This window comes from Anser cygnoides, chromosome 10 (assembly GCF_040182565.1).
Source record: "Anser cygnoides isolate HZ-2024a breed goose chromosome 10, Taihu_goose_T2T_genome, whole genome shotgun sequence".
Taxonomy (NCBI): domain Eukaryota; kingdom Metazoa; phylum Chordata; class Aves; order Anseriformes; family Anatidae; genus Anser; species Anser cygnoides.
In genome coordinates, this window is record NC_089882.1 from 17,209,107 (window position 1) to 17,223,298 (window position 14,192).

Here is a 14,192-nt window from a genome sequence, read left to right on the forward strand (position 1 = left end):
GCTGCTCTGGAAATGGTCTTGTGTATCTGGCATATCTCATTGGATGGAGACTTGTGAAAAATCTCACTTGGGTGTGTCCAAAAATATGTTGCATCTTGGCCTCTGGCCTGGAAAATAGAGGATATTTGGATACCCTTAACAACATCTGTTTTCACTTGAAAACCATCTTGAAAAGTGGGCAGCTCCGTTTTGGCAAAAAAAATACCCTCCCGCACTCATCATATACGCTTCTGTGCCCGCTGGCTACCTGGGGCTCGGACTAGTAGCCTTCCCTGGCTCATGGAAGCCCATAGGAATCACAAGTGCTTGCTTCTGCTGTTGTTCACTTCGGCCATGCTCCCATCCTTTGGATCACATTTGGCAGAGCTTCCACAAGCATAAGGAAGGAAGTAAAGCTAGCTAAGGTCCGAGCCACAGAGGTTTGGGGGCAGTAAACAGTTTTGGAGTTATGCAGTCTTTGATTGCCTTGGTAACAGTGCATAAATGTGTGCTGGTTTTCAGGAGTAGAAAGGAAGTAGTGCTTTCATAGAATCATAGAATATCCTGAGTTGAAAGGGACCTACAAGGATTGTGCACTCCAGCTCCTGGCTCCACACAGGACCACCAAAAACCAGACCCGATGGCTGAGAGCGCCGTGTAAACACCCCTTGAATTCTGGCAGCTCGGTGCCATGCCCACTGCCCTGGGGAGCCTGTCCCAGGGCCCGACCACCTCTGGGTGCAGAACCTTTCCCTAACCCCCAGCCTGACCCTCCCCTGTCCCAGCTCCATGCCATCCCCTCGGGTCCTGTCGCTGTCCCCAGAGAGCAGAGCTCAGCGCCTGCCCCTCCGCTCCCCTCGTGAGGGAGCTGCAGGCCGCCATGAGGCCTCCCCTCAGCCTGCTCTGCTCTGGGCTGAACAAACCAAGGGCCCTCAGCCGCTCCCCATGTGTGTTGCCCTCCAGACCCTTCACCATTTTTGTAGCCCTCCGTTGGACGCTTTCTAACAGTTTGATGTCCTTCCCATACTGTGGTGCCCAAACCCGCCCACAGGTGAAGCCACACCAGCGGAGCAGAGCAGGCCAATCCTTCCCTCTGCCGGCCGTGTGTGCCTCAGACACCCAGGGCAGGGCTGGCCGCCTGGCTGCCCGGCCGTGCTGACGGCTCCTGTCCAACCTGCCGACGAGCAGAACCCCAGGTCCCCTTTCCCCACTCTCCAGCCTCTTGTCCCCCTCTCTGTATAGCCAGGGGTGCCACGTCCCAGGTGCAGAATCCAGCACTCGGTCTTGTTAAATTTCATGCAGTTGGTGATTGCCCAGCCTTCTGATCTGTCAAGATGTCTCTGCAAGGCCTCTCCACCCTCAAGGAGTCAGCAGCTCCTCCAAATTTAGTATCACATGCAAATTTAATTAGTGTGCATTCAAGTCCTGTATCCAGATCACTTATGAAAGCACTGAAGAAAACTGACCCCAAAATAGAGCCCTGGGGAACCCCACCAGTGACTGGCCGCCAGCCTGATGTAACCCCATTTACTACAACCCTGTGAGCCTGACCCACCAGCCGATTGTTCATCCACCCTATTACATACTTGACTAGCTGAAAAGTGAATGTTTTTTCCAGAACGATACTGTGAGACAGTACTGAAAGTTTTGTTGTAATACAAAAAGATTGCATTGAGTGCCTCCCTTGGTCAGTTAGGTGGGTAACCTTGTCATAAAAGAAAATTAATTTCGTTAAATAGGGCTTTCCCCTTGTGAACCCATTGGCTGTGACCAGTGACTGCATTGGCTTTCAAGTGGTTTCCAATAACTCCCAGAATAATCTTCTCCATAACTGTACCAGGCACCGAAGTGAGGCTGACAGGCCTGTAATTACCAAGGTTGTCTTTGTTTCCTTTCTTGACAACTGAGACAACACTTGCCAGCTTCCAGTTGACTGGGACCTCTCCAGATTCCCAAGACCAGCCAGATAGATAGGTTTTGAGGTTTTTCTCTTTATACTGTGTCAGCTTGGCTAATCACTGTGCTCTTTTCAGCATGGCAGTGAGCCTTGCTGAACAAGTCCTCTGCTTCGTGTCGATGTAGCATTCAACAGGAAGAGGGGATATGTCATTACTGTATTGCTCCTCAATGGTGGCAATAGACTTGCATGTTGGGAAGCAGGAATGCTATTTGTAAAACTGAAACTTTTTCCCTATCCTTTTCTTTAGGATGCTATTAGAGATGTGCATGTGAAAGGAGTGATGTACAAATGGATTGAAAAAGATATGGGTGAGTTTAAGCAGAGCTCTGGCGCCAGATCTATTTTTGTGTCTTATACTATTATGTGGCATTCTGCATAGGATTGCTGCATAGATCCTACAGTAAGTCGCAGGAGTGAGGTGGACATAGAAATGAATAAAATACTTGCTTATGGGTAGAGTGACATTGAGGACCAGGTTATATTTAGGGTCTGATGGAGGATCTGTTTTAATGGAAAAAAGAGCTACCTCGCTGCTTGTGTTTCTGTTTTCCTTCTGCCTTTAAGTGAGGGGTGACAGTCCTTGTCATGGTGTGAATGTGCAAAGGCACCATCTAGGAAGATTAGCAAGGCTTCCATTCAGAGGAAAGAAAGATTCTGGTAGGAACATGGCCTAGAATGGCTGTGCCTGTTCATTGTGACAGTTTGGGATCAACCCTCTTCATTGCCAGCCTTTTCAGTTCCTCAGTCTTTTTCATCTCTCTAGGTGGGATTGATGAGGATGAGGAAGGCCATTTTATCACCGTAGTGGTTCACTACTTGTCCTACCTGAGATGGATCTAGCTCAGTTCTTTTGCAGTCCTATTGGTATAGGGCCAAGTTTTGGTTTTATTTATTTATTTTAAGAAATGTGGTCATGATCTATGCCAAAATTTCTTGATTGATGGATGTCTGTTTTATTCCAATATAGAACAGTATATTCTGCACGGTGACGAAATCTATGCTGTCCTAAACCGACTGGTGAACCACAAGAAGAAACTCTTCCTCATTACAAACAGTCCTTTTAGCTTTGTGTGAGTACCATTATTGCCCACTGATGCATCACCACAGCACAGCAAAAGCTTTGCAGTGTGGTCTCTCCTCTGAAAGTTGTACACTAGCGAGTTTTGTGGCAATAGTGGTGAGAGCACTCTGGAGGAACCGGTTGTGGTGAACATTGCACCCCGCTTTCTACACAACCAACTTACACTTCTTGGAGAAGCTATGAGTCTGTGACTGGCCACAATGTTACAGAACTGCCACTTCCAAACTCTGGCAGCTGTGCCGCATCACAGACTCCTCTGGACTTCCTCTGGTAGGGAGAGAAAGGGTGGGACACCTGGAAATGGTCGAAGCGCTACATCAATCCTCCATGCAATCAGACACCCTAGTGGGACTCAGAAATCTCTGTGCTTTTTTCTTTGTTGCTGAAATGAGAATAGTTTTAGGACAGACTATTGTGAAGATGCAATGTTGGCTGAAAAGGGTTCCGTTAACATTTCTGTTCCTTTTTTCCCCTAGGGACAAAGGAATGAAACATATGGTTGGCAAGAACTGGCGGGACTTATTTGACATGGTCATTGTGCAAGCCGACAAACCCAATTTCTTCACTGATCGGCGGAAGTATGTGTCCTAAGGCAATACTGCAGTGCTGCATGTGGGCCTGAGGTTTTGGGCCCCAGTACCTGGAGTGAATGGCTCCTCTTACCTTCCCGAAGAGTGGTTTATAGTTTCCTAAGTATAATTTGGATCCAGTACATATCCAGCCTTCCATTGTCATTTCAGATACTCTCTGAGGCTTTCATCTTAGTCAACAAAAAATGACCAGTCAGGGAATAAGTAGATGACATGGGTAATGCCAAGCAGAAAGCATGTTTTTAAAAATAGCTATCCTAAGCTTCAACGGGTTTTTTGTGGCCTGGGCTTAACTTAGATTTTTAGGGGTATTAGTGCACTTAAATCTTTAGAAAGAAAAGAAGTGGAATGGTATGTATGACATCTGGCTGTTTCTTGGCACTAGGTCTTGAGAGTGTGCCAAAATCTTTCCTTCTCCAGTTCCTGAAAGCAAATATCTGTGGTTTTAGTTAGTGGATATATGCTGCTTTGTAATTGGCAGCTCTGAAAGTCTTTGTACGTGGCAGCTGGGTTTCATGGTCAGTTAGGAGCTGCCAAGGAGCCGGCTGATAGGCAGGTTGCTATCCTCACTTTGCTCTTTTGTTTATTGGTTTGGGGAACTTGTATCTGCTTTGTTGCCTCAATTTACGACTGGCCAGGAACTACTGAATTTGGCCCTTGAGGGAGAGGACTGCTGTTTTCTCTTTCTGTATTTTCTTCGCCCACCTCCCAGGCTACTACCATAAGCAGGAGTAAATCTATGAACTGTTTTTAAAACTTGTGCTGACCGGTAAGGGTTTTGTCCACAGGATGTGGGTGAAATGTTGTAGAGATGTGGCCTGGAGTGACGATGACCTGGTCCTCCAAGACTTAAAGCATATGGCTGCATGGTGCCTAAGGTCCACTCACATAATAAGCCAGTGGAATGACAGGGACATTCATCCAAGGTGAGGGGAAGCCTCCTGGTGGTGAGCTGTAGTCAACTGTGGAGTGCTTTCTCTGAGGGGAAATGCAGGTATGCCCTGGAGATCACTTGTGCTCTGGGAGGCCTCTAGCCCAGGCTGTAGAGTTTGTGGTGGGAGGCTGGATTCCTTCTGCCCTGTGGCAGTTCAGGATTGTACGGTACTGCCGGATGAGGCTGCACTATGCTCGCAGCAGGAGCAGCTTCATGTGAAGTCTTTTGGTCCCAAAGCTCGCAGTTCGGGCCTCACGTTCCAAGAGGAAGTAGAACTCTGTTCAAGCATAGAAGTTCACGGTGATCAAATAACTTAAGCCTTGATTTGTTTCTTCTGTCCAAGTGGAAGGTAACCAGGCAAGCCCTCAGGAGCAACAGTGGGCACCTCAGGTCAGCTGCCAAGATCAGCATGGGGACTGTTTCCCATCCACTCTGCAGACTGCTTTATCCCATTAAGACATTCCAATCTCTGCTGTGCTGGGGGTGGCCTGGCTGGAACAGGACACAAAGCGTTTCAGGACAAAGCCTTGGCCTTGCAGCTTCAGAGGAAGTCTTGTTTTAGTATTAGGCATTTAACCATTGGCATAAAACGGTTGCAGTCAATGGAAGCAGTCTGAAAAGATATTTCCCTCTCACACTTTCTTCCTGAGAAGAGTGCAGAAGGCCCCAAAGGTCACGTCTCATATAGTGTTTTTGTTATGAGTTGTTATATAGATAAACAAGTTTTCTGATTTGAATGTTTTAGTCACTGGGTAACAACCATTAAAAATCAAAAGTGGATATCTCCCCTCTTTTTTTCCAGACCTTTTCGAAAACTGGATGATAACGGCTCACTGCAGTGGGACAAAATAAACCAGCTGGAGAAAGGAAAGATCTACAAAGAGGTAAGGTGACCTGGATGTGTAAGGGGTATGAAGCAAGAGTCTGGGGACTCATAATACACCTGCAGTTTGGGAAATCACTGGAAAAGCCTGAAAATAGTGAAAAAACTGGAAAATCTGCTTAGTCATGGTGCGGGGGAAATGATGGCCAGTTCTGTAGATCACTTGTAGATGTTTGAAAAGTGAAAAATAGATCCTTGAAAAGTTAAAGAGCACTTGCAAAGAGACATGCTCTAGGCTTTGTGCTGTGCGGGCTGGTGGCAGTGAGAGAAGCCTTCTGGCTGTGTATAGCGGGGTTTTGCTTGGTCTGTGTGGTATTGTTCCCCAACTGCTTTCAGCATGTCTCTTGGCAGGTTGTGGAGCAATAGCCTTGGGATTTGCAAGCTTCTGACAAGTCTCCTCAGCTCCTGCTGGGATGTGCACATTAAGATAAGGTGTCTTTGGGTATATCAGAAAGCCCTGCCAAGGTGTGTTATGCCTGTCAGGGTATGATAAACCGACCTCGGAGCGTGGTGGGAGATGGATCGTGCCAGGTGTGGGAAAGCTTTTCAGTTGCAGGAGGCAGAGCTGAAATGAGGTGTGACAGAGCTGTCTGATAAGAAAACTTTTTGTCTGCAGCTCTGAAACGGTTTCCTGTGTAGCTCTGTGTGTGGGTGGTGCTTCAGAAAGGTGTATAACTGGAGTGATGTATTCCGCCCAGCCTAGCTGGTCTTGGAGATACACTTGGAGATGGAGGGTTTCCCAGGGCAGGGGAAAGGGGCAGAGCTGGGCAGCTATGCTAGGGTGCTGAGTGCTTGCTTTCTGCCCAGGATGACCTGTGCTGAGTTCTCTCTGCCAGGCTGAGTTTCTCCTCACTGCTTCCCAGTCTGTGTGAAAAGGGGAAGCAGGAGAACATCCCTGCATGTGTAGCAGGGGTCAGACCCAGTGGACACCCCCTGCCCTGTGAACATCACCTTAGGAGCTCTGTTCTGACATTGCCCAGGGTGGCCGATAGCTGCATTTTTTCCCTTGGCTTTTCTTATGTCCCAGTCCTGAAACCTTTGTCCTGGAGGGGGTCCCAAGAGTGTGCTAGTCCCGAGCTGTCTGCAATCTGATGTGTATGCAGAGGTCTTCCACATCTCACTTCAAATCATTTTGCATAAGTTTGGAAAAGGTGGCAGGAGCTAGCAAAGCTGTAAAAGACTGCCTAGCACTTTTAGGAAGGTCTTTGTAAGTGAGGAGAGGTTTCACATTGAGGTGACTTCTGGGGTAGAGAATGAAGAAAAAAGGGTGATCAAAAAGGGTACGAAGTCATGCTCCCCTTTCTCCACTTCCTGAAAGACAGGCGTGTCCAAAGGAATGGGCTCTGGTGAACTTGCTGCCTTGGGGTGTTCTCCTAGCAGCTGGTCTGTCCCCTGAGAAAAAGTGGCCTCTGGCTTTAGGACAGTTTGTTCCTGGCTATGTGAGCTGTGGGATCCCACGGGAAGAATCTATTAGTGAGGTTGCGGTCAAGTAGCTGGGACCTGACCTGCGGGAGAAAAGTAGGTCATGTCCTTGGGCAGTGCTGTTCAGAAGCCTCTGGCCTGTCCAGTGGGTCTGTCAAAGCGCTCCGCTATGGTCCCGTCCTCTGCCAAGAGCCAGGGGCTGGGAACATGCAAGCAGAGCTCATAGAAAGTCTCTCTCCCATGTGCAAACTTTCCCACTGGGTCAGCAACTCCCTCAGAAGACAAGAAGGTGCGCCTCATCCATGCTGAATCAAATTCTGCTCTTGACCACCTACATCTTGTAGCTGGGGTTGCTCAGCCAGCTGAGTGCTGCACTGGGGAATGGAAAAAGGGAGGGAGGGGGGTGGGATTTTGGGATCCTCTGTGGTCCTCCCCCACCACCCCACTCATCCAACGGCATCAAGGTTGTTGCCTAAGTGTGTTTCTCAGGATGCGACAGAGTGTATCCTGGTCATAGTCCATCCTGTCTCCAGCATTTATGGCTTCTTTCACGATATTCTGATTCTTTCTGGCAAGCGTTAGAGACCCTGGACCTTGCTGTGCTAGGATGTTGCTGCAGGCTCCAAGCTGACCTCTTCCTGTCCCCTGATGTGCAGCTGTGTGGCAGTTGTGCTGTGGGTGTCCTGCATGAGTGGGATCTCAGGGGCTTGTATTTTACGCTGGAGAGAGGGAAGTTCAAGTGATACGGCCCTCTAATCCAGCCTCTTGTCGCCCTCCTTTCTGGAAGTTGTAAACTGGCTAAATGGAAGAAGCCAGAGGGTTGTGGTTAAATGGGACGGAGTCAAGTTAGAGTCCTGTATCCAGTGGAGTCCCTCACGGGTCAGTCCTGGGACCAGTGTTGTTCAATATATTCATTGATGACTTGGATGAGGGAATGGAGTGTGCCGTCAGCAAGTTTGCTGATGACACACAACTGGGAGGAGTGGCTGACAGGCCGGAAGGCTGTGCTGCCATCCAACGGGGCCTCCACAGGCTGGAGAATTGGGTGGGGAGGAACTTAATGAAATCTAACAAGGGCAAGTGTAGAGTCCTGCATCTGGGCAAGAACAACCCCAGACACCAGTGTAAGTTGGGGTCTGCCCTGCTGGAAAGTAGCGAAGGGGAGAGGGACCTGGGGGTGTCCCGGTGGGCAGCCGGATGACCATGAGGCAGCACTGTGCCCTTGTGGCCAAGAAGGCCGATGGCATCCAGGGGTGTATCGGAAGGGCTGTGGGTAGTAGGTCGAGAGAGGTTCTCCTCCCCCTGGTGAGACCACATCTAGAATATTGCGTCCAGTTCTGGGCCCTTCAGCTGAAGAAGGACAGGGAACTGCTTGAGAGAGTCCAGCGCAGAGCCACGAGGATGATTAGGAGAGTGGAGCATCTCCCTTACGAGGAAAGGCTGAGGGAGCTGGGTCTCTTTAGCTTGGAGAAGAGGAGGCTGAGGGGTGACCTTATTAATGTTTATAAACGTGTAAAGGTGAGTGTCAGGAGGATGGAGCCAGGCTCTTCTTGGTGACACCCAATGATAGGACAAGGGGCAGTGGGTGCAAGCTGGAACATAGGCGGTTCCGCTTAAATATGAGAAAACCTTTTTTACGGTGAGGGTGACAGCACTGGAACAGGCTGCCTGGGTGCTGTGGAGTCTCCTCTGCAGATGTTCAAAACCTGCCTGGATGCGTCCCTGTGTGACCTGATCTGGGTGTTCCTGCTCCGGCAGTGGGATTGGACCAGGTGATCTTTCAGGGTCTCTTCCAATCCCTCACATTCTGTGATTCTGTGTATCCTGAGAGGTGAAATCCTCATTATCTGAGCCCAGCAACTCCTACCCCCAGAACACTCAGGCTTCCTTCTGGCCAGCAGTCAGGCCTTTCTCATTTAGGTGTCTTTCCCTTTTGGTCTCTAAGCTGCCTCCTTCTGTTGCCTCCTGGTCCGTGCAGTCCCCTTGACTTGCTGTGCCCTAGTGCACACAACTTCCCCTTGCCTATTGGGGTATAGGGAATTTCTGGCTTTTTTCTGTAGCCTGAGGAAGGCTGAGGGATACACAGGGAGGTTGTTACATGGGGAAAAAAGTGAGATAAGATGGAGAAGGATAGAAACCTGTGGGTTTGGAAGGTGGGGGAGAGTGAGCAGGTTGACATCTCAAGAGAGTGCTCACATCAGTGTGCCGTGGTACAGTGGCACATCCAGTTGCACGGACAGTGCTGCCGAGGTGGCTGCCCGGTACCAGGCAGTGAGGATGAAGGTGTTTGGCCCGTACCCACATTCCTGTTCTCCTCTTACTTGCAGGGTAATCTCTTTGACTTTCTGAGGCTCACAGGTTGGCGTGGATCTAAGGTGCTCTACTTTGGTGACCATTTGTACAGTGACCTTGCGGTGAGTAAAAAGCAGTAAGGCAGTGCCCTGCTCTGAGTGCTCGTGTCTCTGGCATGCAGTGCTTGGTGTTCCGCATGCTGTGGCTTTTGGGACCCTTACAGGACATAAGCACCCTCACTCTGCTGTCATGCAGAAGCAAACAGTGGAGAAAGGGCTCTTGAAGTACTTATGGTTAGAGAACAACTGCCGATCTGTGAACTTGAGAGCAGTTTATGTGTATCCCTCATGTCTGGGTGCTTCATGCAGCTGATCCTGGTGCCTGGGAGGTGGGTGTTACTGGCAGGACCCAAACCAGACTGTTAGAATGCCTGTCCCCTGAGGATCTGCGATGGGAACAGACCACTCTTCTAGGAAATAGGGTTGTATTTAGCTTTCAGTCTTCACGTTGAACTTGTGGTTGTTTTTTCACCCTGACCTCTAGGACCTCATGCTGCGTCATGGCTGGAGGACTGGAGCCATAGTCCCTGAACTGGAGACAGAGATTCGGATCATAAACACGGAGCAGTACATGCACTCCCTGACCTGGCAGCAGGCTCTGACGGGGCTGCTGGAGAGAATGCAGGTAAAGAGCTCCTGTCTGAGCAGGGTGGGCAGCATGCTTTCTGTGTCTGACACTTGGGCTTAGTGTGGGAATCAGAGGATATGCTATTTTGCCTGTGTTCTCAAAAAGCATCTCGTTCTGCTCAAAGGAAGGTAGTGCAGAGGCCTTGTGGGTTTAGGAGTTATGGTAGAAACTGGGGGCACCTGAGGTGTGGCTCGCAGGACTGAGGTAACCTGGTGCTTGCTGCTGTTGTCTTTGCAGATGTATCAGGACGCGGAGTCGAAGCAGGTACTGCTGGAGTGGATGAAGGAGCGACAGGAGATCAGGTGAGTGACTGCTCTGCTTGCCCATGAGCTCTCGGAGGCTCCCAGGTCTGCACTGGGTCTGTTTGGTAACCCATTTTGGGGAAAGTGGTGCTGCAGCTGGTGGTCTGCACCACCTCCCTGGTGCCCTGTGTCGGGTGGGGTGCAGCGGTGCCATCCCGCAGCCTGAGAGGTGGGGACGGGTCGGATGCAGGGTGGGAAAGGGGAGGTGGTGTCAGCCTGTGCTGGGAGGGGTTGGTCCGGCGGGCCCTACTGGGCAGGGAGCGAGCCTGGTAAGTGTGTTCTGCCTACACCTCTCTCTCTTTTCTCTCAGGTCACTGACAAAGAACCTGTTTAACCCCCAGTTCGGAAGCATCTTCCGCACCTTCCACAACCCCACGTACTTCTCCCGCCGACTGGTGCGGTTCTCCGATATCTACATGGCGTCCATCAGCTGCCTGCTGAACTACGACGTGAATTTCACCTTCTACCCACGGCGCACCCCTCTGCAGCACGAGGCGCCGCTCTGGATGGATCAGCTGTGCACGGGCTGCATGAAAACCCCCTTTCTGGAGGAGATGGTGCACATTCGGTGAAGGGCCGGGTGTTTCGGGCCACGGCCTTCTGTACGTGGGGCCAGCGGCACCTCTCCGTCTGCCACTAAAGGCTGTTTGACACTTGTGTACGTGTGTGGGTGTGTTTATGTCCCCCCCTCCCCGCTTCCATCCCTCTCCCTGTGGCGCTCTGTGGGTTGGGCGAGGGGTGGGGGTTTGCTTTGGGTCCTGGGTGAGCTGCGGGGAATCCTGTAGGGGCAGGGGGGGAGGAGAGGAGGCAGCGCTGGGGGCTGGCGGCTGCTGCCCCCTCTCTGGGGCGGGAGGAGGGCTCAGACACGGAGTCCGCGGTGTCCGCAGGGTGCAGCGCTTTATTGGGGCGGCACCGGGGGGGGGTGGGGGGGGAGTCAGGGGAGGGGGCGTGGGGGGAGGGGGCGTGGTCAGGGGAGGGGGCGTGGTCACGGGGAGGGGGGGGTCACGGGGAGGGGGCGTGGTCACGGGGAGGGGGCGTGGTCACGGGGAGGGGGCGTGGTCACGGGGAGGGGGGCGGGGTCGTGCTCACGTGCAGCGGTTCGTAGTCGGGGGCGAGGCCGCCGTAGAGCGGGTTGGGGATGGCGACCAGCGGCCGCTGGGGGCGGGGCCTGGCGGCGCGCGGCCCCCCCTCCCCGCGCGGGCGGTCCGGCCGCGGCTCCTCCTCCTCCTCCTCCTCGAGCAGGTCGGCCTGGGGGGGGCGGGGCAGGTCTAGGGTGGGCCCCGCCCCCTTGGGTCGTGCCCCGCCCCCTTGGGCCGTGCCCCGCCCCCTTGGGCCACGCCCCGCCCCCTTGGGCCACGCCCCGCCCCCTTGGGCCACGCCCCGCCCCCTTGGGCCATGCCCCGCCCCCTTGGGCCACGCCCCGCCCCCTTGGGCCAGCCCCGCCCCCTTGGGCCAAGCCCCGCCCCCTTGGGCCACGCCCCGCCCCCTTGGGCCACGCCCTCCCTCCCCGTGAGCCCCCGCCCGCACCGGGGCCGCCCCCTGCAGCGCCCCGCCCGGGGACCGCCCTTAGGTTAAAAGAAATAATAAATCAAAATGGATTACAAACTTTAAAAATAAAAACTAAAAATAAAATGTAATAAAAATAGAAGTAGGTTAAAAATAATTAAAACAAGAAAAAAAAACAAGAAGTAAAAAAATAAAAATAAAATGTAATAAAAATAAATGTAGGTTAAAAATAATTAAAACGAAAAAACAGGAAATAACAAATAACAACAAAATAAAATAAAAATAAAAAAATGAAAACCCCACGATGTCCCAGGGGCCTGGCCGTGCCCTCCCGCAGCCCTGCCCGCACCTGGAGGTACCCGAACTGCCCGTCCCGCCGGCGCCGCTTCACCCAGCAGTAGGCGACGCCAGCACCGGCCGCCAGCGCCAGCGTGAGGCCCAGGGCCGATGCCAGCCCCGCGGCCACGGAGCCCCCAGGCTGGGCCCCGCCGTTCACCTGCGGTGGAGAACAGTGAGAGGAGCGGCCCTGTCACGGCGCTCCTCTGCCCGAGCGCTGGGCTGCCCCTCAGGGCTCAGCCCCCCCCCCCATGGAGCCAACGCGGGCTCCTTGGCCCCGTTCTCCAGCTCCTTCGGCACCGCCCGTCCCCACGTGTGCCCTCAGACACTCGCCTGACCGATGTGCACGGCTGGTGGTGGGATCCTCAGTGGCTCTGCAATTGCGTGAATGATGCCATTGAACGCCATGATGTCCCACTCCACGATCATCCTGTCGTTGATCCTCCTGGCACCCTACAGCACGGGACAGAGGTGCTGGCATTCGATCAGCAAGCCTCGCCCCTGTTCCCTGTTTCAAAAAAAGAAGGGGGGTGGAAGCTTGTGGGGTTTTCGGTCCTCCTTGGACGGCAAACCTACCACGTGCTCTGTGCCATTCCCCGCGGGAAGGTCTGACACGTGGAGATCATGTCCTGAGTGGGATGTGATGATGGTGCCTGCTGTGAGGTTGAAGCTGAAGAGCACAACGTTGCTGGATGACACGTGGAGCTTCAGTTCTTCTCCTGTCAGTGTCTGAAAAAGCAACGCGGAGCAAGGATGAGAAGTGGCTGAGACAGCTCCCCTCTTCATTCTGTGCACCCTCAAGTGGCCACTCATTCCCTGTTCGCTTACTTCATTTTTTGCAAAGCCAGAGTTCAGAGGGACAAAGAGAGTTTTGGGAGCGGAGTCGTCAGACAAATAGATGAAAAAATCCAATCCTTCTTCTGTGTCATTGGCAAAATCAAGCAACATCTGGAAAAGATGGGAGATCTTCCGCATTAGGATGCTGGAGTCAGCTCAAAGCAGTTATCATGCCCAGCCCAAGAAACATCCCCCCCGACCTTGGAAAAAAACTGCCTTTCTGTTTGCACTCTGCCTCAGCACACAGGCTGAGCCCCCCCTTGTTCCTCCTGCTCGCCCTCGATCCCTCCCGTTCGCCTTGTGCCTGGCCGCTGGCACACCGAAGACCCAGGAGCACATCGCTTACGGAATAGAAGGTGGAGAAGCGAGCGCGGTCTGCGAGCACCTCGGGGAGTTTGCCGTTGCATGAATACCCATCTCCCACAAACCCTTCACGGCAGGTGCAAACCAGATCTGCAAAGGAACATCGAGCTGTGCCTTGGCTTGCCCATGGTGGCTGCACAGAACCCCGCTCCCTTGGCTTCTGGATGGCCCTCAGCATGGTCCCTCCCGACACGGGTGTGGGGAGAGGGGGTGCACCCTCAGGGCAGCTCTGTCCCCGCAGCCTTCGCTTGTGCCAGGCAGGATGTTTTCCAGGAAAGGTGCTCGTGCCACTCACCCTTTTCCCGGTAGCAGAAGGCATCCCAGGTCTCACTCAGGTTGCTTCTGGTGCCGTAGTCCACGATGCCCACCCGATTAGCCCCGCAGCTGGGGTTGGGGTAGGCCGTGGGGTATCCAGCCGTGCCGTTGTCCAGCCACCCCACCAGGCACAGATGGAATCCCATCTGGCAGAGGAAAATGGATCGTTAGATTAAAAGTAATAGCTCCAGGCCAGGTTTTGTGCCCTTCCATTGTGCAGCCTTAGACTGCGTTCTCCTGGCATGTAAAGGGCTGGGCTTTGCCTGAAGCCATGGCCCAGCGTGGCTGGTGGGAACCAGCAGCCCTCCTGGTTTCATGGACCATGGAGCAAAAGCTAAGGACCAGCTGAGGTCCATCCATCCTGCCTCAGCTGTCCCATGTCGGTTGTTTTGGGGATGACATCACTGAATAAAGGCCACCATGACCTGATCACCCTCTGGGCTGCTGAAACCGGCTATGTACACCAGGGAGAACAGCAGACACAAACGCCTTTGGTAAGGCTGCCCACTGCTGTCCCCAGGACTTCTTCCTTTGGAAGCTGAGGAAGCACCAACATGCAAACAGACGGCATGGGGGAACCTCCCACTGACCGTGCCACTGTGACACAAACCCAGTGACCGCTGCCTCGATGTCTGGGAGGTTCCTGGGGCTGCCACACGAAGTGGGAGCAGGCCACTGCCACTCACCAGGGCCTGGCCGAGGGAA

The 14,192-nt window shown here is 52.9% G+C and overlaps 2 protein-coding genes across 5 annotated transcripts in view; one reads left to right on the forward strand and one right to left on the reverse strand.

Annotated features, from left to right (window-relative positions):
• NT5DC2 (5'-nucleotidase domain containing 2) overlaps nt 1–10,787 on the forward strand; it is a 28,032-nt gene extending 17,245 nt beyond the window's left edge. Inside the window, exons 7-14 of the mRNA XM_048070084.2 lie at nt 2,187–2,247; nt 2,907–3,009; nt 3,497–3,598; nt 5,347–5,428; nt 9,177–9,263; nt 9,685–9,825; nt 10,066–10,130; nt 10,441–10,787. Of these exons, the coding sequence (XP_047926041.2) occupies nt 2,187–2,247; nt 2,907–3,009; nt 3,497–3,598; nt 5,347–5,428; nt 9,177–9,263; nt 9,685–9,825; nt 10,066–10,130; nt 10,441–10,702 (903 nt within the window). The 3' untranslated portion in view covers nt 10,703–10,787. The remainder of the gene's footprint in view (nt 1–2,186; nt 2,248–2,906; nt 3,010–3,496; nt 3,599–5,346; nt 5,429–9,176; nt 9,264–9,684; nt 9,826–10,065; nt 10,131–10,440) is intronic.
• A 318-nt stretch (nt 10,788–11,105) lies between these two features.
• The window catches only part of STAB1 (stabilin 1), a 58,826-nt gene continuing 55,739 nt past the window's right edge, over nt 11,106–14,192 (reverse strand). For 3 of the 4 annotated variants that reach the window (XM_067002841.1, XM_067002843.1, XM_067002842.1), the window contains 7 exons: nt 13,468–13,633; nt 13,156–13,262; nt 12,801–12,920; nt 12,549–12,701; nt 12,306–12,425; nt 11,986–12,132; nt 11,106–11,378 (listed from right to left, as the gene is read on the reverse strand). In XM_067002841.1, the coding sequence (XP_066858942.1) occupies nt 11,190–11,378; nt 11,986–12,132; nt 12,306–12,425; nt 12,549–12,701; nt 12,801–12,920; nt 13,156–13,262; nt 13,468–13,633 (1,002 nt within the window). In that variant the 3' untranslated portion in view covers nt 11,106–11,189. Of the gene's footprint in view, nt 11,379–11,985; nt 12,133–12,305; nt 12,447–12,548; nt 12,702–12,800; nt 12,921–13,155; nt 13,263–13,467; nt 13,634–14,192 lie in introns of those variants that run through there. The other variant, XM_048070707.2, reaches the window with a different exon arrangement.